This window comes from Cryptomeria japonica, chromosome 5 (assembly GCF_030272615.1).
Source record: "Cryptomeria japonica chromosome 5, Sugi_1.0, whole genome shotgun sequence".
Lineage (NCBI taxonomy): Eukaryota > Viridiplantae > Streptophyta > Pinopsida > Cupressales > Cupressaceae > Cryptomeria > Cryptomeria japonica.
In genome coordinates, this window is record NC_081409.1 from 626,938,316 (window position 1) to 626,965,049 (window position 26,734).

The 26,734-nt window shown below is 37.9% G+C and overlaps 1 protein-coding gene across 1 annotated transcript in view; it reads left to right on the forward strand.

Annotated features, from left to right (window-relative positions):
• LOC131055078 (uncharacterized) overlaps nucleotides 1–23,597 on the forward strand; it is a 46,538-nt gene extending 22,941 nt beyond the window's left edge. Inside the window, exons 3-16 of the mRNA XM_057989720.2 lie at nucleotides 18,265–18,396; nucleotides 18,568–18,967; nucleotides 19,235–19,330; nucleotides 19,533–19,612; nucleotides 19,941–20,016; nucleotides 20,170–20,355; nucleotides 20,690–20,794; nucleotides 20,992–21,087; nucleotides 21,186–21,278; nucleotides 21,395–21,436; nucleotides 21,554–21,595; nucleotides 22,194–22,321; nucleotides 22,453–22,579; nucleotides 22,668–23,597. Of these exons, the coding sequence (XP_057845703.2) occupies nucleotides 18,265–18,396; nucleotides 18,568–18,967; nucleotides 19,235–19,330; nucleotides 19,533–19,612; nucleotides 19,941–20,016; nucleotides 20,170–20,355; nucleotides 20,690–20,794; nucleotides 20,992–21,087; nucleotides 21,186–21,278; nucleotides 21,395–21,436; nucleotides 21,554–21,595; nucleotides 22,194–22,321; nucleotides 22,453–22,579; nucleotides 22,668–22,904 (1,840 nt within the window). The 3' untranslated portion in view covers nucleotides 22,905–23,597. The remainder of the gene's footprint in view (nucleotides 1–18,264; nucleotides 18,397–18,567; nucleotides 18,968–19,234; nucleotides 19,331–19,532; nucleotides 19,613–19,940; nucleotides 20,017–20,169; nucleotides 20,356–20,689; nucleotides 20,795–20,991; nucleotides 21,088–21,185; nucleotides 21,279–21,394; nucleotides 21,437–21,553; nucleotides 21,596–22,193; nucleotides 22,322–22,452; nucleotides 22,580–22,667) is intronic.
• The last annotated feature ends 3,137 nt before the right edge of the window (nucleotides 23,598–26,734 follow it).

The following is a 26,734-nucleotide window of genomic DNA, read 5'->3' on the forward strand; positions in this document are numbered from 1 at the left end:
AACAACCTCATCAAATATGTTTCTTCTGCCGCTACCTCAATGCAGGCTGTGAAAAATTGTCGTATGTGTGCCTTGGGGTCTCCTTTTCCTCTATACTTGTCAAATTTTGGCGTCACAAAGTGTGCAGGAAATGGAGGCATTGGAATGCTCTTATCAAATGGATAAGGACATATGTCTCTCATAGTGTATGTTGGTTTTGGTGTACTCATGTCCTCCATTTTCTTTTGTAAATCTCTGATTTGTTGCTCCAAATTGCTCTTAGGTGGAGATCGATTTCTTGTAGCATACCCCATGTTTGAGACACCAATTTGGGGAGGAGCTTGTTGCATGTATGGATGATATTGATCATACACGTGTTCATATGGAGGAGGTCTATATTGATGCGGCATATAGGGAGCACTTGGTATAGCTTCATGTTGAGGAACCCCATATCTATTTTGTGCATGTATACCATATTCTATAGGCATGTCATGTTCTATTGTGTTGCCCCCAAATTTGACATGAGGTTTCCTTGTGTCTAAATTTTGAGCATGCCTTTGAATGTCCAATTGTTTTGATTGATCCATAGCTTGAACATGTGATTGAGCATATCTATCTGCATAAGGCTTCCATAATGGTCTTCGAAGGTAAGTATCATACGTTTGAGCATGTGTATGTGGGACTTCTGGTTTTTGAAGCAAAGCTGATGGTGATTCAGGTACCATATGCGGTCCTCTATTTCCTCCACTATTAGGTCTCCTTTGATCCATGTTGGAGTGAGTTTGTTGCGAGGGTCGGTTTTCCATAAGTTGAGACATGTCAAAGTCATGAGGTATTTTAGCTCCACTTTGTGCCATCATGTGTAAGAAGTATTGTCGATCCCTCCTCATGATTTCTTCAACCAATCTATTGAAATGGGGATTCATAATGGATTCTTCTACATCTGCTGATTGTATTGAAAAGTTGTCCACATTGTCATTGTGTGTAGCATTGTTGTTTGTAGTGTCTGCGTTTTCCACATTTGGAATGTTTCTATAAACATCCATGTCAGGTAATGTAGTGTGCTCAGGATTGAAAAATAAATCATTGTCATACTCATAAGAACTCATGTTTGCGGATTCTTGAGCTTCTTTAGCTTTTCTCCTAGATTTTTGAAGACGGGTTTCAACCATGAACTAGGTGTTTGACCAAGATGTGAGAGACTAGATGAAAAATGGAAAGAGTATGGAAGACCAAGAGTTGTATGGAGTGTAAATGAATCTGAGGTGTACTTGCAATGTCCAAAGTGTAAGACCAAGTATGTAGGTAGTAGAGTAGGTGTGACTTCCAAAGAGATGATAGTTTCTCTTGATGAAGTAAGCTGACCTTGACCCTAAGTAAGACCAAATGAGACCCAAAGGTAAGAAACCTTGATGAGGGACCACTTAGCAAAGTGTAGTTGTATGTAGTATGTTGACAAAGTATGATGAGGACAAGCAAGTGACCTTTTGACTCAAGTTTAGACAATTGTGAATGTAATGAGAGATGTAAAGCAATGATGGACTGTATGAGACCCAAAGACAGGTTGAATGCTAGATGAAACCTGAAGAAACAACCTAGGAAGCTCAAGTATTCCGAAACTGATTTCTTTTGTTTGCTGGACTGTAAAAATTTTCAATTCTGGACACAGACGCTTCTGTATACTTCACAGACGCGATTCCCAGACACAGACGTGTCTCTGTTCGACACAGACGCCGCTAGAAACACAGACGCTATTATGCCCTTCACAGACGCGCTTAGATGACTCAGACGTGGTTAAAACAGACACAGACGCGTTTCTGTAAACTTCGTGCAATTTTTCCAATCTGTGAAGTTGTTTTGTTGTGACCAAATCCGACTGTTTGATTGTTTTTCGTGACAAGAGGACACAATGTTGATGAGGACTCAATGTTTGCAAGTGTTTAGACTCCAAAAGTGTGTTGTTTGATGTAAAATGTTTTGCATACACTTGAAGACACAAAAGACACAATGTTTTGTTGTTTGGTCTTGAATGTTTGAATGTTTAACATAAGACAAGCACAATTCTTATGGCTGGCCAAGACAATAGTTGTTGATCCCACATAGGGTTTTACCCCCGAGGCTACGCTATTCAGAGCGGATACTTAGATGCTTGACCTCACTGGCTCCACCCTCGGCACTCACTTCTCGGGTTAGCCAAGTATCAGTCCCCATGAAAACTCCCCATGGCGAACTTTGTATTTCTACTAAGAACCGTATGTGTGTGGGCCGCTACCAGAGGTCCGACCTCCTGCCTCAACAACTAGAAGGATTTGGGCTTCTAAAACAAAAAGGTGCTAATAAGGGCATCCGCTCGTGTGGCCATACATGCGACACTTTCAGCTCTGTAAATACAGAAGGCTCCCAGCCGGTAGGGGTTACGCCCTACAAATGATCAAATAAATTTGATCAAACGGGTTTATGGGGAGACATAGTGTCGGTATGAACTAATCAGCACACGTTATTCATAGTTTTCACCATGAATACATTTGATTATAGTGGTTCGGATGAGGTGGGTTTTCCTCGCTACCACTTGGGTCGTTCTCTTCTCACTAGTAGTCCTAATGACCACACGGGAAGACAGGCCCTCTAAAGATTAAACAAAAAGAGCCTATTGCTCAAGACACAAAAGACAATGATTCAATTTTAGTGCACCAATGGAAGTGTTTGCTAATCTATGAAAACAAGACACACAACAAAATTTCAAAACCCTAGCCAAGGACCTGCAACAAAATTTGTTAGTAGTTTGGGTTGTTTCAAATGATCACCTCTTCCTGCAAGCACACAAGTTAGGTAAATTTTAGAAACCCAAAAGACTTTGTGAAAGAGGGGCCTTCAACAAAAACGTTTTGCTTCCAAAACAAGCTGCACAAACTTAGTTAGCTAGATTTGAAAGGGTTAGTCCAAAAATAAACCAAATCTGAAACTCTAAGTGCGAAATCCGAAAATTGAATCAAAGAAAGTTTGAAAATTTCGAAACAGTAAAAACACAGACGTTGTTACCCATGACATAGACGCGTCTGTATGACACAGACGCGGCCAAAAATCACAGACGCCCTTATCAGACACAGACGCGGGCATAAATAACGCAGACGCGATTATGAAACACAGACGCCCCTGTCTGAGACCTGCAAAATAAAACTTGTCGAAAACGCAGACGCGATCCCAGATTCCGCAGACGCTCTTGAAACTCAGAGACGCGATCCGAAAGTTCGCAGACGCGGAAAAACCTAAAATGTCGTCGAAAAATGTCCGATCTGCAACTTCAAAAACGCAAAATCTGCAACCAAAAGGTTAAATGCAAAGGGACAAGAGTCCCACCGGGCGTGCCAAAATGTTTATGGTGAAAATGGATAACAATAATAACAAAATTGAAAGGCTAAATGAATCCAACCACAAAACCCTAGCCTAACAACAACAAAGATCCACCATAACATATGAAGATTACCTAAGACAATGCAAATCACATGAAATCACAAAGATTATACCATCACATGTCCAATAGGGTTTTGATCTCCATTCTTCCTATCTCCATTGATCTTGCTTGATATATTTGCTCTCAGATTTTTATATGCACAAGAGCTCAACAAAGAACGGAATGTGGTTGCAAGTAGGATCGTAGTGTAGTCAATTGATCAAGTTGTTAGGGTTTGATAATGAAAGAGGCATCTCCTTAAATAGAAGACACAATATGAAATGGAGGGATAAAATTGAGAGGTGTAAAAAGAGAGGTCGGCTAAGATTAGAGGGTAGGTAAAAGAAATACCAAAATAATGAAAGAGGTAGGTAGTGTAGGAATTAAGAGATGAATGACATGTGTCATGTGTAGAAAAGCTAATGAATTAATTAAATAAATAAAGATTTATTTAATTAATAGAAGAAGTAGGATAATTAAATAAATAAAAATATTTATTTAATTTAGGAAAAAGATAATTTAAATAAATAAATGTATTTATTTAAATGAGAAATAAGGCTAGAAGAGGATAAATGAATTAATTAAATAAATAAAGATTTATTTAATTAATAGAAGAATTAGGCTTAGATAATTAAATAAATAAAATATTTATTTAATTAAACATGACAATTTTGAGTGTCTACACAAACAACTTCCATCCTTAGTAGGAAAGTGCATAGCGTGGTACAAAATTTTCCAATTGAAGGATTCAAGAGATAAAAAGAACTGGAAAATTGGGATCACATCAGGCTTGTCTTTCAGACCATCCCCTTTTTCATATTCACTATCTTCATTGTCTGAATCTTCCTCTTCAAATAAATTATGAGGGCTTGAGGTCAAGAAAAGCTGGATTTCTTGCTTCAATTTGTCCGTATTTTGCAACCAAACTGACAAAATTGAACTTGTAATCCTGTTTTTGCTTCATTTTCTCTGTAAGACTGAATTTTGTCCAAAATTTGGTATAGCTTTGCAATCCTCTCTTTGTGAATTTGAAACCTTACTGGCAATTCTTGAATGTTGTTACTCATGTTCCAAGCAATCCCTTAAAGTCTTCCATATTCCATTTCAGTTGGCTGAATGAATCTCTGATGGAGATTGCCACAATTCATAACCTAGTGATCTACAAACCAATGGAAGAAGAAAGTGTTGAGTGTTCTTTTCTTCCCTGCCATGGCAGCGTGCGTGCAATAAGAACTGTTCATAGTGGTGATATGATAAGTATAATCAATGCAATTTCTGAAAATCTCCATCATGCCTTTATATATATGGACAGTGAATTCGCTATTACCTCATCCGCCCCTTGATTCGCTAAGCTATCAGTTAGTTTGTTAAGGTTTTTGTCCTTTGGGGATGCTAATCAATTTCTCTTGCTAGTGTTTAAAAAGTGATTTCACCTTGCTAATGATCCTTGGAGTATATTTTCAGCATCACTTTGCTTCTCAAGATTCTAGTGTCGCATCAATGGTAAAATAAAGTATGTTCAAATATTGTTTGGTTGCCAGGATATTCCTTGAGAGAGTGTACCAAACATTGAAAATATGATAATGGCCATGTTCATGCCTCTTGCAAACCTAAGCCTTACAGTTCTGTCAAAATTCCTAATCTGCACCCCACATCCACATTTCCTAGTGCAAACCCAAAATCACCCGTGCCTAGAAATTGCTTCTCAAGAATACCCAGGTGTAGTTCTCTGTAGAACCGCCATGTTTTGTTCCTGTGCTAAGAGTATCTTCTTTTAAGTTTTTGTTTGGTGCGGTTGTCATGATGGAATACAGTGATACACCCTTCAGAGGATTGGTGAGGTAATTCTCCTTTCAACCGACACAATAAAAAGTCTTCTAGGCTGTGGATGACCTATAACTTGTAGTGAATCTCCAGAGAGGGCTGGTTCCCCTGCTGTAATACCTAAACTAACTTATTCTACTGCTGATGCAAGGGAAAGGGATAGAAACTAAGCTTAAAACCAAACATAAACCTAAAATAAGGTGATACACCAGAATTCTTGATGACTTGTACTTGCTTGAGCATACACAATATGATTATAAAGGCCAACACACTACACACAACTCAAGGTTTGACATGTTTCTGCATAGGTGTTTAATAGAAAGGTTTAAAATCCAATTATGCATTCAGGAGGAATGTTTTCACAGCTGAAACTCTCACAAATTTGATGAAGACTAGTTATGGCCTGCAAAACATGTGTTACTGTATAAAGGCAAAGAGAATTGAAACAACAAATCAAGGATAAAGAGTTTTATCACAGGAAAAGATCGACCATCATTATATTGCACAGGATACAGCTTATGAGAAGGCAATAAATGGGTCTTTGTTGATTAGAAAGAAATTATACAGCTGCATACAAGTCCGTCTACAGTGCTTTTTTCTCAAAAATCTGAGTTACAATGTTTCAGCAAAAAATATCTCATTACATCAGAAGTTCTCTACATAAAATACACGTCACTTTCCTTACTAGGCATCCTTTGTTGGCATATCTAACAACATCAGCAAAAATAGGACACATCTTGGAAATAATTTAAGATTCCTGCCTTGGACTTGCTTGGTTGGCCTCCCCTGGGCGCTTGGGAACATAGGCCTGAACTCTCTCCCTCAAAGACTGCTTTGTGGCATACAATTATGAAGTGGTTGAAACATGCATCTTTGAGACTGGGAACTGTTCCAAGTAAAGCTCCAACAGCTGCTTTGTCCTCCTAGATTCTTGCAAGGTGAGAGGATGCTGTCATAACCCTCTTAGTGGTAATTACAACTCCCCAAACTGCCTCCTTAAAGAATAGTATAGCTTTATTCCCTCACCACAACTGCCACCAGCATGATTGTAGAACTTATCTTTGAATTAGGCCTCCTTGAGGTGTTGGATAAGGCCCTTTCTTTGATAGGTTTCAAAGCATGTTTAAAGACTTGATTATAATTCCTAACCAATCACTTTGTTCTATGGTCATGCTCTTGTACCATGCCAGGTACTTGTAGAAACCTTTCATACTTTAAAACATTCAAATAGATCTTCATACAAATCAGTCATCCCTTGTTTGCAGCATGTCATCTGTTAACAGCCCTGTGAAACATATGTTCATCCAATTAACACTGTCCTCTCACTGAAGTTCGTCTCCTTGCATGATGGCTGTCTTCCTGTAGGTCACTTGACATGGACTACTTGTCATGACAGTCATTTTTTGCTGGGCAATTTTGATAGCATTCTCAACATGTTTTCGTTCATGCTCAACAACAAACTCAAAGTTAACAGTGCCTTCATCTCTTTTAGGTCATTTTAAAACAAAAACTGAAAATGTCACCAGGTTTGCCTATAAATGTCAGTGTTTTGGACTTCAAACTTGTAGAAACTGCCATGAGTTGGTGAAATGTTTTTGTTGAGTCCTTTCTACATCTTTAGTTTTTATAGATCCTCTGGTTCTTTCTTTCTCATTAGTTAAACCATCATCAGGTCCTTGAACAGTAATTATGTCTTTCTTAGAATCACTCTTTTCAGAAATGCAACCATTAATACAGCCAGAAATACATGGATCAGAATTACTATGTGAACTCTTTAAATGAGATGACAATGCATGCTTTGAGCTTGCTTTCTTGAGAGAGTCAAGTCTACTCTTGTGTCTACATTCATGCATTCCACCCCAAGGAACACTATCTCCATTTAGCTGTGAAGATCCTTGGGCATGCAGATGGAAATCTTCAGTGTATGAAAAAAATCTTGACAGAGCTACTGTTGTAATACAGATTGCTAATGACAATAATCTGCTTTCTGTTATTTTGAATAATGCAAGTCTGCTAGAAGTCAATGTCGAACTTCTATGGGACTTTGCTTCGGAAATAAAATCGAAAGATCACATCACTGTTTGCAGACCTGCTGCAATCGGCTATATGAGTGATAAAAAAGCTTCCTAAAATCACAATGCAATCACTGCTGTATAGTGCTGATAAAACGCCTTCACAATATGCTGAAACGATGACTGAACCTTATGTAATTCTGAAGAAAGTGACCAGTTGATTGTTTGATGAAAATATCTTGAGAATATGCTCAAACCGTGGAATTTTAGCAGCAATACTTGGAAAAAAGAGCTTAGATCATATAAAACCTTCATTGCCAAAGCAAAAATGTGCAAACATTTGTATGAATGAGGCAACAAAGAAGAATAGGGAGCAATGATCTATCTATGAATAAAATAAGCTGTTTCTGCCTATGCCTTTTTTTCCATCAAAATGACACCTAAAAATAAGACCATTTCTCCTTTTGCATTCTTAATTAAATCTGTCTTCTCTTACAAAACACAGTCTTCCTGTATTGCAGTGGGTGCCATTCTCAAGGTCAGCAATTTTGTTTAGTGAAAAACATTTAAACCTGATTATGGGGCACTCCTTTGTATACTACTGTTGTGACCATTTCACACATCGCCCCATCGCAAATGGGGACCCCCTCTTTTTGCTTGTTTTTCGCTCGTTTTTGCTTTCGTTTCTAGGATTTTGTTAGTCAGTTAGTCGTCTGGATTTAGGGTCAAGCCTTAGGGTTTTAAATTCTGTCCTTTCAGGCCAGAATCCAGTCGCTTTTGAGAGTTTTTGAGTTCCTTTTCTAGAATGCAAATTTTGAATGCAATGAATTCGCCAAAATGGTCTAATTTTCAATTGGAATGTTAATGCAGAGCTTTAATTTGTCTAAGTGTTGAAAGTGAAATGTGAATTTTTGTCCGATTGAATATTTTTGACCAAATTTTGACCTTTTTTGATTTTGATCCTGGGCATTGGAATTGATTTGTTTTCGCCTCGTGAAGTGTTAAAATGTGAAAAATCATGTTATTTTGGCCTGTAGGAGCTAAATCGCTCCTGTCCCTCAGTGAAGGACGAGAGCTCATTTTCAAATATCTCACTACTCCTGCAGAGTCAAGACAAATTTCGAGTTGGAAGTGATGGAGAGCGGCGAGATCTTTCCATTGAATATAAATTGAAGATTTTCATGAGCACAGAAATGTCTCCAGGAGAAAAATCGCTCCTGTCCCTCAGTGAAGGACCGGAGCTACAAATCAAATTTCGCCTTGTCCTTGCAAGATTTCGATGACTTAACAATTTGAAAGGGTCCAAAGGAAGATGCTTTGCCAAATGAATATAATTTGAGATGCAAAAATGAAGGAGAATGACCTAGAATGCTAAAATCGCTCCTGTCCCTCTCCAAGGGACCAGGGCGAGGTACCTTGTAGCTCTCGTCCCTCTCCCAGGGACCAGAGCGATTTCCTTCATTAGGCAAGATCCGAGCTAAAATCAAGGCAAGTTTACGTACAAAGGCAAAGGAAAACATGAGATGAACGCATTGAATACAAATTGAAGATTTTTTAGACGTCCACAAGGGTGCTAAGACCCAGTTCGCTCCTGTCCCTCAGGAAGGGACCAGAGCGATTTTTGTTGTAAATGATTTTCTTGCAAAGTTACAGATGATGTCAAGGCATGGACGAATGGAGTGAAGAAGGACGAGTCCGTTGAATATAAACTTGGAACCTGGCAAAGTGAGGTAAAGGCTACAAAAGGAGGATCGCTCCTGTCCCTCTCCAAGGGACCAGGGCGATACAATGGTGATGTTACTTCCTATGCAAGTTCAAGGTCGATCCAAGTCAAGACAAGGTGGCGAGGGACATTTCAAGGCGTTTTTAGCAAGCACAAACATTCAAAGGTCGTTATAATGAAGAGATTTGCACCCTAGGACCTAGTTCGCTCCTGTCCCTCAGGAAGGGACCAGGGCGATGTTAGATGCATTGGCCATTTCATGCAAGTTTTTACGTAAGGACAAGATGTTGCAATGTTTTAGAGGGTCCATGGTATGATAAAAAGATGATATACAAGGGTTTTGAACGTAAAATGATCATCATTTTGAGCATGGAGACTATATCGCTCCTGTCCCTCTCCAAGGGACCAGGGCGATTTGCTTTGGATTCCTCGTTTTGCTTCAAGTTCAAGCTAAGGCAAGACGTCATAAGATAGCATATGGTCCAAGGCATCGTTTGAAGATAATTCGCAAGAGTGTTGAACGTCCAAACATTGCCAATCAAGGTAAAAGCTCACATCGCTCCTGTCCTTTGGACAAGGACCAAGGCGATATCACCAAAAGCGCTCATATTCTTTCAAAAACGAAGCAAGGCGAGGTTAAGCGAGGTAAGGGACGACGTTTAGAAGACATTACAATGAAGATCGAAGTGCAAACTTGCCAAGGTTAAGGAGAAAAACATGGATCGCTCCTGTCCCTCTCCAAGGGACAAGGGCGATGATCCCTCAAAGCGTCCAAACACTTCGTGCAAACAAATGAAACAAACGCAAAAGGAACAAGCATAGGTGTTATTCGCCCTACAATGAAGATCGAAGATAGAAGATGCATATTGAACGTGGAAAAATGAAGATCACTCCTGTCCTTTGGACAAGGACCAGGGCGATGGACATCCAAAAAGGGACCCATGAACGCACACAAGGCAATCAAATTCGAAGGACCATCAAAATGATCAATGTTGAACGTGGAGATGAAGGAGTTGGACGTAAAAAATGCAAAAATCAAGACAAAATCATGGATCGCTCCTGTCCCTCTCCAAGGGACCAGAGCGATGAGGTACGTCCCTTTGTTTTCCAATTTTGGCGCCAAAATAAACAATTTAAATTTCCTTAAATGCTAAGTTCGATAAAAAATTGAAAATCCTAATTTAATTAGCATTTAATATGGCGTTGATCTTTTATTAATTATTTTTGCCTTTAAAATCGAAATTTGGAAATTAAAAAACGCAAGGCATTAATAATTAATCAATTAATTAATTAATATAAAATTGATTTCAAGCGCTCATGTATCCAAGTCGGCCTTCTTATTTTATTAAAAATCATTTAAAAATCATTTAAAAAGGTGTTTTTATCTTCAAGTCGGCCAAAGGGGATGAAAGGGTGAAAGCGCTATATAAGGGGAGTGAAAGATTTCATTTTCACACAATCATTTTTTTTATCCTTCATGCGAATTGAGGAAAGCAAAGGTGGTGCGAAGTGTGCTTGAAGTGTGGAGTGCGAATTAAGTTGAAAACCAAAGGTGGCGCTAACATCAAAGGGTGGTGCGATATCTTGAAGACTTCATTGGAGCGAATTTGCCATGGATTAAAGACCACGTCGAAGGTGCGAGACTTGGAGATTTGTTTGTGCGAACTTGAAGATCCATTTGAGCAAATTGACAAAGGCGATAATTGAAGATCACGTTGAAATCCAAAAGGTGGCGAAGTTGATTTTTTGAGGAGACCACATTGAAGATCTATTTTTACCTCAATTTTGCCTAGGCGATCTTTTCCTTATTTTGCATTCTAGAGTTAGCTCTCCATTGAGGTATGGCGATTTAATTATTATTGCTTTATTCTTTCGTCGTCATATTTTAAATTTTGAAGTTTTGAATTTTGAATCTCTTAGCTCAATCGTTGTTTTTTAGGAAATGATAACTCTAGAGACTTATCATGACGTTTCCTAAAAACTTCTCTCTCTTATTTACGTTATTCATTGCAAAATCGAGTTCTTATAATGAAATGTTGTGTAGGTATGGCAACCCCAAAGGCGGGAGTATCCACCAGTCGCTCAGCTCTCATGAAAGAAGATCAGAAGACCGAAGAAGTGGAGACCAAGATCGTGTCAAAGTGGAGCAACATTGGAGATACCAACTTGGGGAACTTTAGCACGAAGAAGTTCCGAGAGGTCCCTTACATCGGCAAGCCATCACCTGTCGCCCGGAGAATAATAGAGAGTGGCCTCATCAAGGCGGCCGGTTTTCCTCCAGCTATTCAGTGCCACGAGTTGATGATCGAGTGTGCCCGTCACTACAATCCACAGTCCAGGACAATTGTGTCCAATGAGGGAAACACTTTGGCGTACCTTTCAGAGGAAGCCATAAGTGAAGCCTTCCATCTTCCAGAGCACAGGGACATGATATACAAGAGCATCGAAGGAGCCAGATCAGTGTACGATGATGATCCAGATGATTGCCTAAGCATAATCAATAAGAACTGGCTACTTAAGAGTCGTCCCCGTCTAAGCAAGGTACCGAACACACCGCACCGGATTGATTTCCAGGAGGAGTATAGAGATTTGATTACCATGCTCAACAGAGTTACAGGAGCACCTCATGCCTTCTATTTTGAGAAGTGGATGTTTTACTTCATCCAGGTGATTGTTCAAGGAAAGGGTACAATACATTGGGCTAGGATAATTAGCCATTGCTTAGACGTACAGTTGAGGAGACTCAGGGCTACTAAGTCCTTCCACATGAGTTCATACGTCATCTATGCTTTGATCAGGAGTGTTGAGTACGCAGGACTACCTCACAGAGGAGTGATTGGAAGAGGACCCGGCGAGGTCAGAGCTTGTGAATCCTATACCTACTTGCATCATCCGCCAGGGAAGAACTACAAGTTAGTCAATGATACTTTCACGATGAACATCACAAGGACGTTGCAAGGTGGAATTCACAACAGATTATCTCAGGATGCCCAGGAGTTCATCAAGAGGTACGGTGCTTGGTTCATTCAGTTTCCCAAGTTCACTTACATTAGAGTGCATGGATGTCCTTTACCTCCATACATGTTGCCGAGGTACCCGACAGACAGAATTGTGTTACTTGAAGTAACAAGGCAGTTGGCAGCATATGTGAAGGCATTCAGACACAGACATCAGAATGGAGTCCAGGTACCTATTATTTTGGGTAATTCAGTTGAGGTATGTCCTAATGTCTTAGCCATGGATGACGCAGAGAAGGAGTTAGCCTTGTATTCTTTTTCATCTTTTGCTTGGAGAGAGAGCTTTGATCCATATGGACATTTAGAGGAGACGGTCGGTAGAAGATTTAGACATGAGCACCAAATTGAAGATTTTATGATGAACCTCCTAGATGATCTTGAAGTGAAACGTAAGATACATTCTAGATTGCCTTTGGATTTCATCAGGAAATGCAGGATTTACAGAGTGGCCGACCAAGCTCAGGACAATGGCAGGCACATCCAGTCTTCCTATGATAGAGAAAGCAAAACAATAAGGTTGGATTGGAATGAGCCCGAGGCCGTGGATTTAGATAATTTGATGGCACCAGTTTTGTCTTGTACTCGCAGATGGGTAGACGTTCAGCATCAGAAGTTGAAAGAACAAGGCATAGCTATGTCTTTTACTTTGGAAGAAAAACCAGCCGAAGGTGGAGCAAGCGTGAGTGAAGGCAATCCTAATCCTAGGAATTCAGGTGAAGGTAACCTTCGATGTGCCAGTGAGGGCAATCTCCATCCGAGAGGTTCGAAGAGAAAGGAAAGATCAGAAAAGAAAGAGCCTTCCAAGAAAAAGCAAGGGGCCAACAAAGATCAAGCACCAGGTACTTCTTCTAGACCAGAGAATAGAACAATTCGAGTGGAAGAGTCCATGGAGTCTATGGTACAGAATGACAGGCAGGAGGAAGGACAGGCACAGCATGTTTCATCCGATGGATCTCTCCAAGACTATGATTTAGAAGAAGATAATGAAATGACATCTCCTCCCAGACAAGAAGAAATAGTACATAAAGAAATTCAAGTTCAAGAGACAAGATCGAATATCCCAGATTGGTTGAAGGAAAGATTGACTAAGGTGATCGTAGTTGAGGACGAAGACAGTACAATTGATTTAGAGAGCCTTGTTGGACGTTCACATATGACAACAGAGAAGAAGAAGGCTACAAAGATGTCCAAGATGATTCGAGATGAGACTGGATCTAGAAAACTGCAGATAGCTACACCGGCAGCAGATAAATACGAGGGTGAGATCCTAGCAGAGGATTATGATATACAGACTATTGAGTTAGGACCATCCACAGCAGAGCAGACTTTAGAGGATGCCACCGACACATTTGAGGCATTGAAGGACAAGCTTAGAGAAGAAGTGGAAAAGAATAGAAAGCTTGAGAGAGAGGTCGGTGCATGGAGGACATATTTCAGTCACATCAACGAGCTTTTGGGACGTCAGGATCCAGTTAGATCACCAGTGCAGGCATTGCCCCTTCAATCGATCAATGAAGCAGAAAGATTCAGGAACCTGGTCCAGCGTACATGTAGTTGGATGGATAGATCTCATACAGTGGCCATAGGGTTTGTTACAAGGATGTCGAAGATCATTCATCAGGCTATCCAAGTTCTTGAGATTATCCACAGATTGATGGCAACAGTAGCTGCATTTGCCCATACCAAGGACGTTGTCATCCCTGTCTTGAAAGTAATAAGACATACATCCAGAAGAATTTTAGCGCAGGAGAGGATCTTAGAAGGTGATTCTCACAGTTTGTTTCAGTGGTCAACCTTACTCCATATAAAGAGTGTTCTCTTCGAGGACATCAGTGTTAGATGTGGTCAAGTTGAGGAAGTGATCAATCCGATCCAGGACAGAGTATTTGAAGTACTTCGTACCATTCTTGGCAGAAGGATCGAGGTCGAGACAGATGTGGATATGCAGGAATTTGAGGATAGAATCAAGATCATCTTTTGCAAGGACGCAGAGGTTACAGATGAGCAGTATGATCAGATGTATGCCACCATGCTCCTGATTGATAGAACGAAGGAACTTGAATCTACTTGGGACGCAACTCTTCTAGATGCATTCGATCAGGTTATCCACTTAGAAGAGAGTATCAAGAATCTTCCCGAGATTCCAATCACAGAAATCGAAGGAATCGTGACAAAATTCATTGCATATGCTAAGAAAGAGAATTGGAAAGGGAATAAGATTCTAGATGAAAGGTTGTTACAGATGACATGACATCTTATTTCTCATTGGTTGATACCTCCTAGGTTTTTGTGCCGAATTTAATATTTGGCTATGCATTTAATATTGTTCAGTAAAAAGGAGGTCATTTGTAACAAACCCTAATTAGGGTTTAGGTGTCATGATCTTGTCCGTTGATTTACTTTCAATCTGGACCTTTCATTGTAACTGGGGATGCTATATATACCCCCATTTTTCATTTCATTAAAAATAGTAATAGTTGTTGTAATAGAGAAGAGAGATTAAAGCTAGAAGCAATTTTATTTTATAGCAAGATTGAGTCTTGAAGAGAGAACTCCAAGCAATTGTTGTACATGATGACTTGGAAATCAATAAAATATTGAAGTTATGGTGTTTTGTTGCAAATTTCTTGAGTTATCTTCATGGTTGTTTGATACACTTGAATCGTGCTCAATCGAAGTAGTTTGTTAATTTGAAAGATTAAGTGTGAGATTTGATATTTGGTAGGATTCGCAATCCAAACCACTAGCTTCTTGCTGATTGTAGGAACGCCTTGCGTGGTCGACTGGAGAACACTTTGAGTCCTTAATCTTCAATTATCATTGTGTCTTGGATATGTACCTTCGTAGTAGTGTCCTTGGTCTTTGATGCATTGAATACCATTATATTACCTTAGAAGATCGCACTAATTTCAATTAAGTTGTTATCTTATGGCAAAATTGAAGTTGGTTGAGTCTTGCCAAATCTCGTCCATGCTAAGTCATTCATAGGGTTAGGCTAGATTAGACCTCTTAAACCCTATCCTTTTGTTTTTTTTTGAAAGTTCCTTTAGTTTAGTAAAATCTTCGAGCTTTAGAATGCGTAAGACCCCTTGGAGGAAACAGCAAATCACATCATACCACTAAAAAAGCTTGTCCACACGTGGAGACCCCACTAAAAGAACCTTGGAGTCCATCTAACTGATCCTTTTTGCAGATCTTCAGCAGTTAGAGACTATTTTCTCAAGAGAGGATAAGATGCCTATTGGTATTTTATTCTGTGTATGATGGTGTACAAAATACACGTCAACAACTACCCACAACTTTTATTCTTAAATCATCATCTCTTAGAAGAGCTCATGCATTGTCAATATGATTGTAAAAATCTACTTCTCTATGCCTGTCAATATGGTAGAAAAAATCTGCTTCTCTATTATGGGGCATGTGTCCTCACTGCCTTGCAATTTTTTGTAACACAAACTTAACACTTATTATGTGGCAAAAAGCATCCTGATATACCCTTGCAGACTTTAACTCAACAAAAACTTGTCTTTTCTTGAGTACTTCTCCTTTTTTGGCATTTGCAAATGACACAACTCTTCAACATGGTGCACACCCATCAAGAGGCCATCATTCACATAGGCACACCCCATTATAAGGAATGATAATTGAGCCCTGTACAAAATTCATTGTTGAGTTCCAGTGATCTAAACTAACTTGGGTAAAGTCAGCCAAGTCATCATTACTTCAAAACTTTGTGCAAACCAATCTGAAGATCCGAGGAGATTGATATAAGCAAGGGCAAAGAAGAGTGCCAAGCTGCTTTAAGGACATGCCTTTGATGGGCTTTGATGAATTGAAAGGGCTCTTGACTGTCATAACGAATATCAAAAACATGAATTTTGCAATCACTTGATCTAGTTGAAATATAGAAGCCATCTGGAGACCATGTCTGACATATAGGGGCTGATTGGGATTCGCTTGTCTCTTTTCTCCAACCAAATTTATGGATCTCCTTGCTGTGTCCTTTTTTAAATAAAAAAGGCAAAGTTGTCTTCCAGGAGTTCCTATTTGTGCCGTGAAAAGAGTTAAGTCAACTGGATTTAACAACAATCTCATTGCTTTGCTTTCCAACGTTCTTAAAATCTGGTTTTTCAATGTACGTCATATCCAATTATTCTCACCTCAACCCATTGATAATACCATTTGCTTTTGCCGCATCCCAGCTATGCCCATCACTGCAGAGGTTTGTAAATTCCACTGCAAGGACTGTTTGCTCTCTCATTCACAAGACCACAGTATGATCACATGCCCCATTAGTAAAAACACACACTATCCCAAGGCATAAATACAATACTGTTTGCATTACCTTCTATACGAGGCTTCTCCTCTAAGAAAGTCACCTCTTAGCTGCATGCATATTAATAATAGATACTTGATGATCTCCACCATCACCACTGGATTGGCAAATAAATTTTCTCCAGGATGCCATGCAATGTCCTCACGTCACCTCCTTTGCCATTCTAAGCTCCATCTTGTATCTTTGCCTTTCCTGCCAACCTCTAAAAGCTGCCTGTATTACTATAGCAAAATCATTGAATTTACACTTCCCTTTGACAGTTTGATAACAATGTTTCTGAACATCTTTTATTGAAAGTCAAGCTTGGAAGGCATGTTGCAGTATGCACGCAACATTTCTATACTTTAAATAAGTTTGTAACACTACTCTCCCTCTGATGATGCTCTGGATACAGATCAAGGCCTTGATATATAACTTGTACTGTTTTCAATATCAATGTCCCTGAAATCAACTTTGGATCACAAGAGCAGCTGTCTTCTGTTCATTTGAATACTTTCTACTTTCTAGCCATCTAACCCCACCAATAACTCTGAATCTTGATTGCAACATATCTTGGTTGAGAATACCAAAGAGATTTTGAACATTGCTCTGTAATGGCTCATCTAGCACTTTGTAGATTTTAAAACCAAATATCTTTGAAACATAACTCTGCACCTACCAACATCTGTGCAGGCTTCCTCCACGAACTGGAACACCTGCCAATATCAACAAACCCTAACAATCTTCCTCTACATCTATCAGAACTCGAAATCTTAGTGGGACCTCAACAACTTAGATCATTTCAAAATTTTGACAGCTTCTCTTTCTCTATGGTGTGCGTGGAAGTTGGACCCCAAAAATTAATTAAAAGTATATATGACACCTTGATACAACAAATGAATATAAATGTTTCTAAAAGACTATTATTAGACTATTTAGTCCAGAGACTAAATAAGTCAACAGGTGCTTCAAAAATATATGCCAAGCCGTTGCCTTACATAAAATGGACATAGCTTAGATGCCATGCACATGGGCTACCTATTCTGCCTAAGTCGTCCGGATTTATATCAGGCCTCATCCTTTTGTTTTTACATGCTACTTGACAGACTGCAACTTAAATGGACCCTGTTTGAGTAGGAGACTTTTTTCGATTTGTGAGTGAATGATGATCCTCTTAGCTTTGCTTGAAACTTGGATTCTTGGCTTGCGTACTTGAGTTGCTTTAGTTGTATACAAAATGATTTTGCTAATGATCCTTAGAGGGCATTTTTTGGAGTTGCACTGCCTTTCAAGATACAAACAAGGAGTGGCATAAACAGTACAATTGAGTTTGTTCAAATGTTGTTTGGTTGCCAAGATAATTCCTTGATAATCTGTACTTGCCTTAGCAATAGTGATAGTGGTCATGGGGGGGCCTCATGCAAACCTAAGCCTTATAGTTCTACCAGGGTTCTAATGATAGTCCCACACCCAGCTTTCCCAGGGTCTATCTAAAATCACCTGTGCCCAGTACTTGGTTTTCCTACATGTGAAATTTGCCATATCAGCTTTCTCTATTAAGAAGGTATTTATCTATTATGACATTATTTTTTTGTTTGGTGCTTCAAAAAACATGTTCTGATGGCCTGCACAGCACAGAATTGACATGCTTTAATTTAGATGGAGGGCTGCCTATGATGTCAAAGTTATTTGGGACTTGAATCAGGCCTCATCCCTTTGTTTTCACATAAAATTTGATAGGACAGACTGCAGGTAGGATAGATCCTGGTGGAAATTAGGAAACCTCTTCTAACTCATGAATGAACCAAACCCTTTTGACTCTTTTCAATATTCGGATTCTTGGCCTGTGAATTGGAGTTGCTTAATGTTTTTGGGGAAACGGCATTTTTGGAATTTTTGAGTTTTCAAGTTGTAATCAGTTGCTTACTAATCCCATTTTTCAGGCAACTGGATGGATGCAAGGTACTGAGCTCACATTTAGATGGTTTTCGTCAGCATTTGCAAAATGAGCAGAAACAATCTTTACAAAAGCAAGACACAGATTTGCACTTCTATTCCAGTAATGACATTGACATGTGGGTAACTATATTTATGATTATCTTCCAATTTTGGAATTGCATATAATTTATTGAAAAGGCCAAGTTTTTTATGTTCTTTCTAACTGCAATATCATGTTGATGCTGGTGCAATGTTATTCTGTAAAATATTGTTTGGGACATATTCTCTTATGCTTGCCCTAAATGTAGGTTACTAGAAAATGGGCATGAAAGTAATGATGACGATACCCAAAATACTCCAGTTAAACAATCCATCAGGTCAACTGGACATGGTACCCCAGATTTGTTTTCTCCATTTGCACTTGCTAAAACTCCTGGTACAGATGGAAAATCTTCTGGGAAATACAGGTCCAGAGTCAGGAGTAGTAGTCCAGTTACTCCTTTTGGGAATCGATCAAACAAGTACGTGGTGCAGTTTGTGTTCAATAAGGACATTTCAGATGGATCTACAGAGGACAAAGCAGCTGAGCCACAATCTGAGGATGATGTGATAAGAAGGATGCCACCAGTGCAAAGGTACTCCTTACAAATGTTAGGTTCATGGCCCACTCCTAGATGCCGTTACATGTACGACAGCATCGAAGAGAAGGTACCAGCTTTAAATGGAAATCTCTAAGGAATGAAATTTTTTCAGTACTTTGGCACAATATCGCAATTCCTTGCATTTTGTGAAATTTGAATGTTGATGATTTTTAAGCTTGTCATCTATGTCAATATATATCTCAAGGTAGTAGGCTTTGTGGTGTAACCCTTTATTTACTGTGCAGATATAATCCATTGTGTTTTCTTTATTTGTATCAATTATAGGAGTGAAAATTAAGTTGTTTGGTTTCTAAGAGGACATATTGATGTTTAGTTTGAGTCTTTGGAAAGGAGAATCAAAATGTTTGCCTCTGCGTTAGCTGCCAAGGAAGCTCACAATTTTTCCAGTAATGTTGCTCTTGCATCGCAGGTGAGTGTTCCTTTTTACTGCAAGAATCTCCAATTTGTTTTTTGGTTTTCTTTACAAATTGACTCCTGAAATGGTCTTGAAAAGATTCAGTTCTGTATTTGGTGGAATGGATACTACCATTTATTAAATTTATTGTGTCAGAACCTTTGAGGCATACCAAACTATCTGGAAACTCTGTTTGACACTATCTCCCTGCTTACAGGAAAGTGTGTTTGTGGTGGGACTAGTTTGTTGTGATGGTGAAGGCCACCTGAACGATAAGTCTATTATGCTTGAAGGCAGGTTGGTGGGTTGCAAACTTTTTATGATTTCATTTAAATTGAAAATCTGATTTCATATTTATAATTACAAAACTAGTCTGCCCATTTTATAGCTTCAATTGATGAATGAGATACAAGTGTAAGTTTTTTGGCATTGCATTTAAATCGAAAATCACCTCTTTAAGTTTCATAGGAAAGGAAACCAATGAGATTTGACGCAAATGAATTCTGGCCATATTACAGCATTCAAGCACACATAAAAACTTTGCACATGTACACATCAAGAACAAGGAGAAAAACAATTAAAGTTGTTTATTTTTATTATAATTTCTTGAATGTTGTGTTGACAGCGTCGAGTTCTCTGGAGGTCAAACAGTGAGACTTGACCTCCACAAGTTGGATGGATTTTCTTTCTTCCCTGGTCAGGTAAAGCCCCTCCTGCTTTTATCTTCTCTAGAATATCATATTACAGAAACATTTGTTGTCCTTTATTAATAAAAGTTTGATAATAAAGTTTGTGGGTAGTGTTACATTGAACAATTAGTAAGGAGCAAAACTAACTTGCAAGCATCTTGCCAGGTGATTGGAGTTGAAGGAAATAATCCCAGTGGACACTGTTTGGTTGCATCAAGGTTGTTTGATTCATTTCCTACTTCATATCCCCTTCATCTAGGTGATTCAGATGCACCTTCAGCAAAACGGCTAGCAGTGGATAGAAACTCAACAATTACTTCTTTACCTAGAACTCAAAAATCAATTTCAATGGTAATGACAGATCCATTTCTTTGTTGTGACTGTGATATCTTCCTCTTGGAAAATTACAAGCACAGTCACCTTTAAGATCAAATACCATTTATCAACACAATCTGTGCTGGTAAAATTGCAGGCACATTAGCATCTCCTTTCTAAAGTGATTTTACATACTTTGACACTCCAAGACTGGACTCTAGAATGTCACCTGAATTGAATTACTTCAAATATTGCTGCATGCACAGTCCTACTCCTACATAGTACATGCATTGAGAAAATTTTACTTTCTCACTAGTTGTACTTACTGTTGAGTAGATTTTTATTTTAATATGGAATTTTCTTCTTCCAGTTGATAGCTGCAGGTCCTTTCACAACTACAGACAACTTGGATTTTGAACCATTAATAGACTTGCTTGCATATGCACGGAAAAAACAACCTAATCTGCTTCTTCTGGTATTTAACAGGCATAAGTAATTTTTTAGAAGTTTATTTGAGAACTTATTATTTTATATCCTTAACAAACATTAGGTTTCCACAGTTGATGAGATAGAATAAAAACATCTGGAAAAACTGTGGAGTTTTGTTTTTATCAACTTTTTGGATCACACTCTGTAATCCATCAGAAGAATGAGCAAAGGTTTGTTTTGCAGATGGGTCCTTTTATTGATTCAGATCATCCACAGATAAAAATTGGAACCGTAGACAGATTATTTAGTCAAATATTCCAGGAAGAAGTTGGTGCAAGGGTTTGTTAAATACCATTCCACTTTATTGATCAGTTAGTATGCTTGAAAGCAAAATAGACGTTTCAAACATTTTCAATTTCTGCCATGATTGCATGCAGCTACAAGAATATTGTGAAGAGATGGGACCTGGTGCTCGTGTTGTGCTTGTGCCGTCTACTCGTGATGCACACCATGATTCTGTATTTCCACAGGTAGTTTGATTGTTTGCTTGTGGTTTACAAATAAGCAATTTTTTTAATGATTTGCTTATGGATATAATGTATGTCTGGATATCAAATGATGATATGTCCTGTGAATGTCTATGCAGCCGCCATTTAACATAGATGCTTATGAAGATTCAAATCAGCAAGTATGTATTTACCTTAGAAAATTTGCAGTGTTTTGGCATCCTTGTTTTCAATGAGTTACTACCTCTCTTTCTCATTTTTGAATGGTACCTGAAGAAAGTCATTAAAATAATGTGCAGATAACCTGCATTGCAAATCCAGGGATTTTCTCTTTTAATGAGGTGAGTCTGGCAGATTCCTTTGTAGGATTACTTGAGTTTTTTAGGCTTGTACTTTTAACCTTTGACTCTTCTCTCTGTCCTTTATGCTAATACATAAATACATACATATGTATGTATGTATGTATACATCTGAATTTTTTGCATCAATATTTGGGAACACTCTCTTATCTATTATTAGATAGAGGATAGAAATGTTATAGACTGGAATTACCATATTCTTAATGTTTTCAAAACAATGGCATTCTCTTCTTAACATATGTGCCTTCTCCAGAGGTTTATATTATTTAAAAACGTTCATATATCTATCAAATATCAGTATAATTAATCTTTACTTCTATTGATAGTTATTTTGATTTAAATTTTTTAATGTCCTTATTGATATTTTATAGTTTTGTTTTGCATATTATGACTTAAAAAAATCAAAATAAAAGTTTAAAATTTTTGCTGTCTCCAAATGATGGTCTCCAACTTTTTTTGAAAATGGGGTACCCATATTCGTTCTCCAAAACTAGTCCCCGTCTCCTGGTAACTATGATAAAACCTATAAATAAATGGTTTTTTGGTTTCTCTTGAAATAAAGTATACTATGATCGTACAGATTACCATTGGTTGTTGTACGGTAGATATCCTACGACATCTTAGCAGTGAGGAAATCTCACGGATCCCTGAAGGTAGCTCCAATGACAGGCTTGCAAGGCTTGCAACTCATGTCCTAAAGCAGCGAAGGCATGTACTTGAAATTCTGTTTGATTTTTCTGTCCAGTTCTTTACCTTATTAGGAGTAGAAAGATACACTTGTTACGTTGGTGTTAACGTTGATCAACTAATAGGATGTAAACTTGTATACTTGTGAACAGCTTCTATCCACTTTTTCCGGCAGTTTCTGGATTGAATTTGGACCTTTCTGTGGCACCAGAGGCTTTGCACATGCTCTCAATCCCTGATCTTCTTATTTTACCCTCTGATCTTGCATCATTTGTGAAGGTAATGGAATTAGAATGAAATTCATTATTATATAGAATAGAATTCTCTTTTAACAAATAAGTCTGGTATTTCTACTTTTGTCACACAGGTTTTGCACCTAGCTGACGCCATTCAAAAAACAGAATTGGGCCCATCACAAAATGGCAGTCATGAGGATTTCACACATCGTCAATATGTCTGCGTTAACCCTGGCAGGCTGGCTAAGGGTATCAATGGCGGTACATTTGCCGAGCTCTTTAGTCAGGGAAAAAATACTGATTCTACCGTAGCAGATGCAACAGACTGTATTACAGATAGAACCAAAATTTCCATTGTGCGCATTTGATATGGATATGTGCACATTTACATAATTTGTTCTCAGTTCTTTCGAGGACTTTGTGTTTATACGAGTCAATTGAATCTGATTCCCTGAATGCGAGATTGACCAAACTGTTCAATTTCTGTCGGTTTGGTCCAGAGCATATCAAACTTTAGGTGGATTGCCCACTTTCGCCATAAGATTTATCGTCACCAATGACATAATAATGTTAATATCCAGTTGTACTGTCTGTAGAACTACTTATGCCAAGGGCATCTCTCTCTCATTTTACATCAAGAGCTCAAGTATGCTTGTGAAGGAAAGGATCAAGCCTCAAAGAACATGCTACAGGAGTCCACAGGTTCATGAACCTGTTGGCCCAAAGAATTTAGACCTGTTTCACCACGAACATGCATGTATATGATATTGTTATTTGAAAAATGATAACGATGCCAAATCAGTTATCAAGTTTCAGGCTGGTGCATGGAGTATGCTTTAAAGCCTTCTCATAAATTTGACAATAATGTAGTGCATAGAAGAGAAGAGCAAGGACACGGTAAAGAAATATTTGGTTTCAATTTTGAGACTTGACAATCAGAATAGAGAATGTAATGTTATGTGCAAGGTCATAATTATCTCAGTTTGGCTCAGAAAGCTATTACTGGCCCATTTCTTATAGCAGGACAAGATAAATATAATGCTCGTATCTTTTTCATTTGATTTTATTCTGATTAAGATAATATCGACTCAACATTTTCCATTTGGTTTGAGAATGCTGCAAACCATCTGAGCTAAGGTATGTGCGTTTCAGTTCTATCTATAAGTTTATAACTTCACTTTCAAAGGTGTGAAATCTAGATAAGAGATGAAAACTGTTGGAACACAAACAATTATTCAAGTATTATGGTATTTAAGGTCACTATCATATGTGGTGGTTCATGGAACTCCATTGTTTTAATGTTCTGAGCTAAACCCGAATTCAAGCAATTATGATGAGCTCTATAGCCGTGTTGTATGAAATATCATCGTGCCTGTACTTCATTGACCCAACTGACGTGGGTGTTTTTTAAGAGGTTCAAAAAGGTTTGGTTTAGTTATGAGCTTACGCATGAAGTCCAAAGCGAGGGATTTATAAGAAGAAAATCAATGTTTTTTAATAATATTGTAATAATTATAAATACGTTGTTAACTTTTGATAAAATTATGGTAATAATTAAATTTCTAAAGGAAGATTCCTATCTCCAATTTAAATGATATAAATTAAAAAATAATATTGGTGAAAAACATCAAGTGATTAAAGTTTACTATTGTATATTTAATTTATAAGCATATCTCAAGGTTTCAATGTTATTATTGATCTTGTTTGTTTTTTATTTAAAAAATATTATTTTTATAGTTAATTATTAATAAAATATTTTATTATTTACAAGTTCGTAATTTACAAATAAAAAATTGAAATGTTTAGATAAATTTAATAGTTATATATACAATAGTCAAGTTTTGAATTAATTTTTTCAATATGATAGCATATATTTTTTGTCAATAATATGTAACCCAAGGGAGTCATTAATATTGTCGAAAAAAACACAAAACAAAAAAAAGAAAAGGAAAAAGAAATAGCATCTATCGATACACCTAGTCGAAGCTTTAGATAGATTCAACCAATTTGTAGATAGAGACCCAATACATTTAATAACTGATGCCCTCTTAAATGGCACAAGGTTAGTAAATGATCAACAACACAAAAAGACACAAAATCGTTAGATTGTTAGTGTTAGTCAATCAAAAACTAATCTAAAAAGGCATATCAAGAGAGATATTAAAAACATGCTAATATATCTAACTAAAAAAGTAAAGATAATGAGGCATCTCCAAATACTTCTTAGCATGGTTTTGGTTCCTTTCTCCCTTGTTCCTCTCCTCTCCAAGTTCCAAAATAGTGTAGCTCTCAATAGCTTTTTGCACTATGGATGCTTATGGAGGATTGAGATTGTAATATTGAGCTTCGAATATGAAATGAGAAGTTAATGCTATGCTATTGATGCTAAAATGATATATTTTAACCAAAATAACAAGGTATTAGATGATTATGTTAAAAATGTTCTCTAAAATGTCTATAACTTAGATGCATACAAGTTTTCAGGATCTGGATTATGAAGAAATGGGCTCTATTTATAGAAAAAATGGAACAATGGATGGTTGAGATTGAACAATCTCAACAAGGGTCAGGATTGAATGAATTCAAATCCATGCGAGGGCTTTCAACCCAATCCCAAGATGACAAGTGTCAATGTGAGATAGGTTGAGAGGAGAGGGAATAAACATTAAATGCTTGACATGACCTTGAGATTTTAGAGTCAAGGTTGGTTGAATGAATAAAATCTTTATTCAAAGAATAAAGCTTTTATCCAATGGATAAACTCTTGTGCAAATGTGAAATGGATGAATATGGTCAAAACAATAAATGTTTGGGGAGACAAGTTTGAAATAACCATAAATGGTTATATAAGAGCCATAAATGGTCTTGGAAGAGCCATTAGTGGTCTTGGAAGACTTTGGGGGTTAATTTGTTGAACACACAAAGTATTAAATGCTTTTCAAAGACTTTGGAGTCTTTGAGAAGTGACTCCATTTTGCTTAGGAATGTGACAATAATTAGGGGATGGATTAGGCTAATTAGGAAGGGGTTAGAAGAATCTAGAAGGGGATTAGATTTTGCAAGTGGATTTGGTGGGTGAGGGAAAATAAGATTTATTTAAAATAAAAATTCATTTATTTCAATAAATGTGTGCAAGTTGCATTTGTAGGAAAATGCAAGTGGGGTGGGGATAATGATTTAAATAAATGTTTTATTTAATTTATTTAAAAGAGGAAAAGGGAAATTTAATTAAATAAATAGATTTTATTTATTTAATTGATTTGAATTTGATTTAATGAATTAATTAAAATAAATTGAATAATTTATTTAATTAATAGAAGAATGTTTGGGGATGAATTAATTAAATATTAATTTAATTAACTGATGGCTAGTGGATTTTTAATCAAATAAATAGCGAATATTTATTTAATTAAGCTGGACAGATTTGTGTGACTACATTTGCCCCTCTTTGAGACGGTGCGGTTTATCGCGTCGTTTCAAAGAAAGAAAAACTGGTGTGAAGAAATGCCCCATAAAATGTGAATTTAATGGGTGGTATGCCCCCTCCAGAGATGGGCCAAAAAATTTTGAAAAATCGGGTGATCTCTCGAAAAAGAATGAAAATTGACAGGGTGGTAGAAGAGAAGAAGTTAGCCATACGGGTGAAAAATAGAAGAAATCGGGAGAAACATGGAGAAATGGGGGGCTCGGGAAGTTCACGGGGACCATAGCGATGAGCAGGGGGGAAGTTACGGTGACCACGAAGGGTATAAATGGGGTGAAAGGGGTGAAAACAAGATCATTTGTGACCGCGACCATTTGAAAACGAGAGCTCTGATAGTGATGTTTGGAGGAGCAAGGAGCAGCTACGATGCCGATTCCGATCACTGAGCACAGATTCGAGCGAGTCCGACGGTTCCAACGCCCAGATGACTATGGACCAGTGGTACGCAAATTCGAAAACTTAACTTTTGTGCATTTTTGATAGGTTTTTAGCTAAGTCCAAGTCAAGTCGGAGCAAGAGTGCTGGAACTTTGGTTTTAGCGCTTTTGCTCCATGAAGTAGCGCTATTGTGCCGCAATGGCGCTATTGTGCCCTTGTTTGAGCGCTTTTGCTTTGAATTAGCGCTACTGTATGCAAGTTTTAGCGCTATTGATTGAGTAGCGCTATTGTGGGGTTAATTGAGCGCTATTTCTGTTAAGTAGCGCTATTGGGTAGT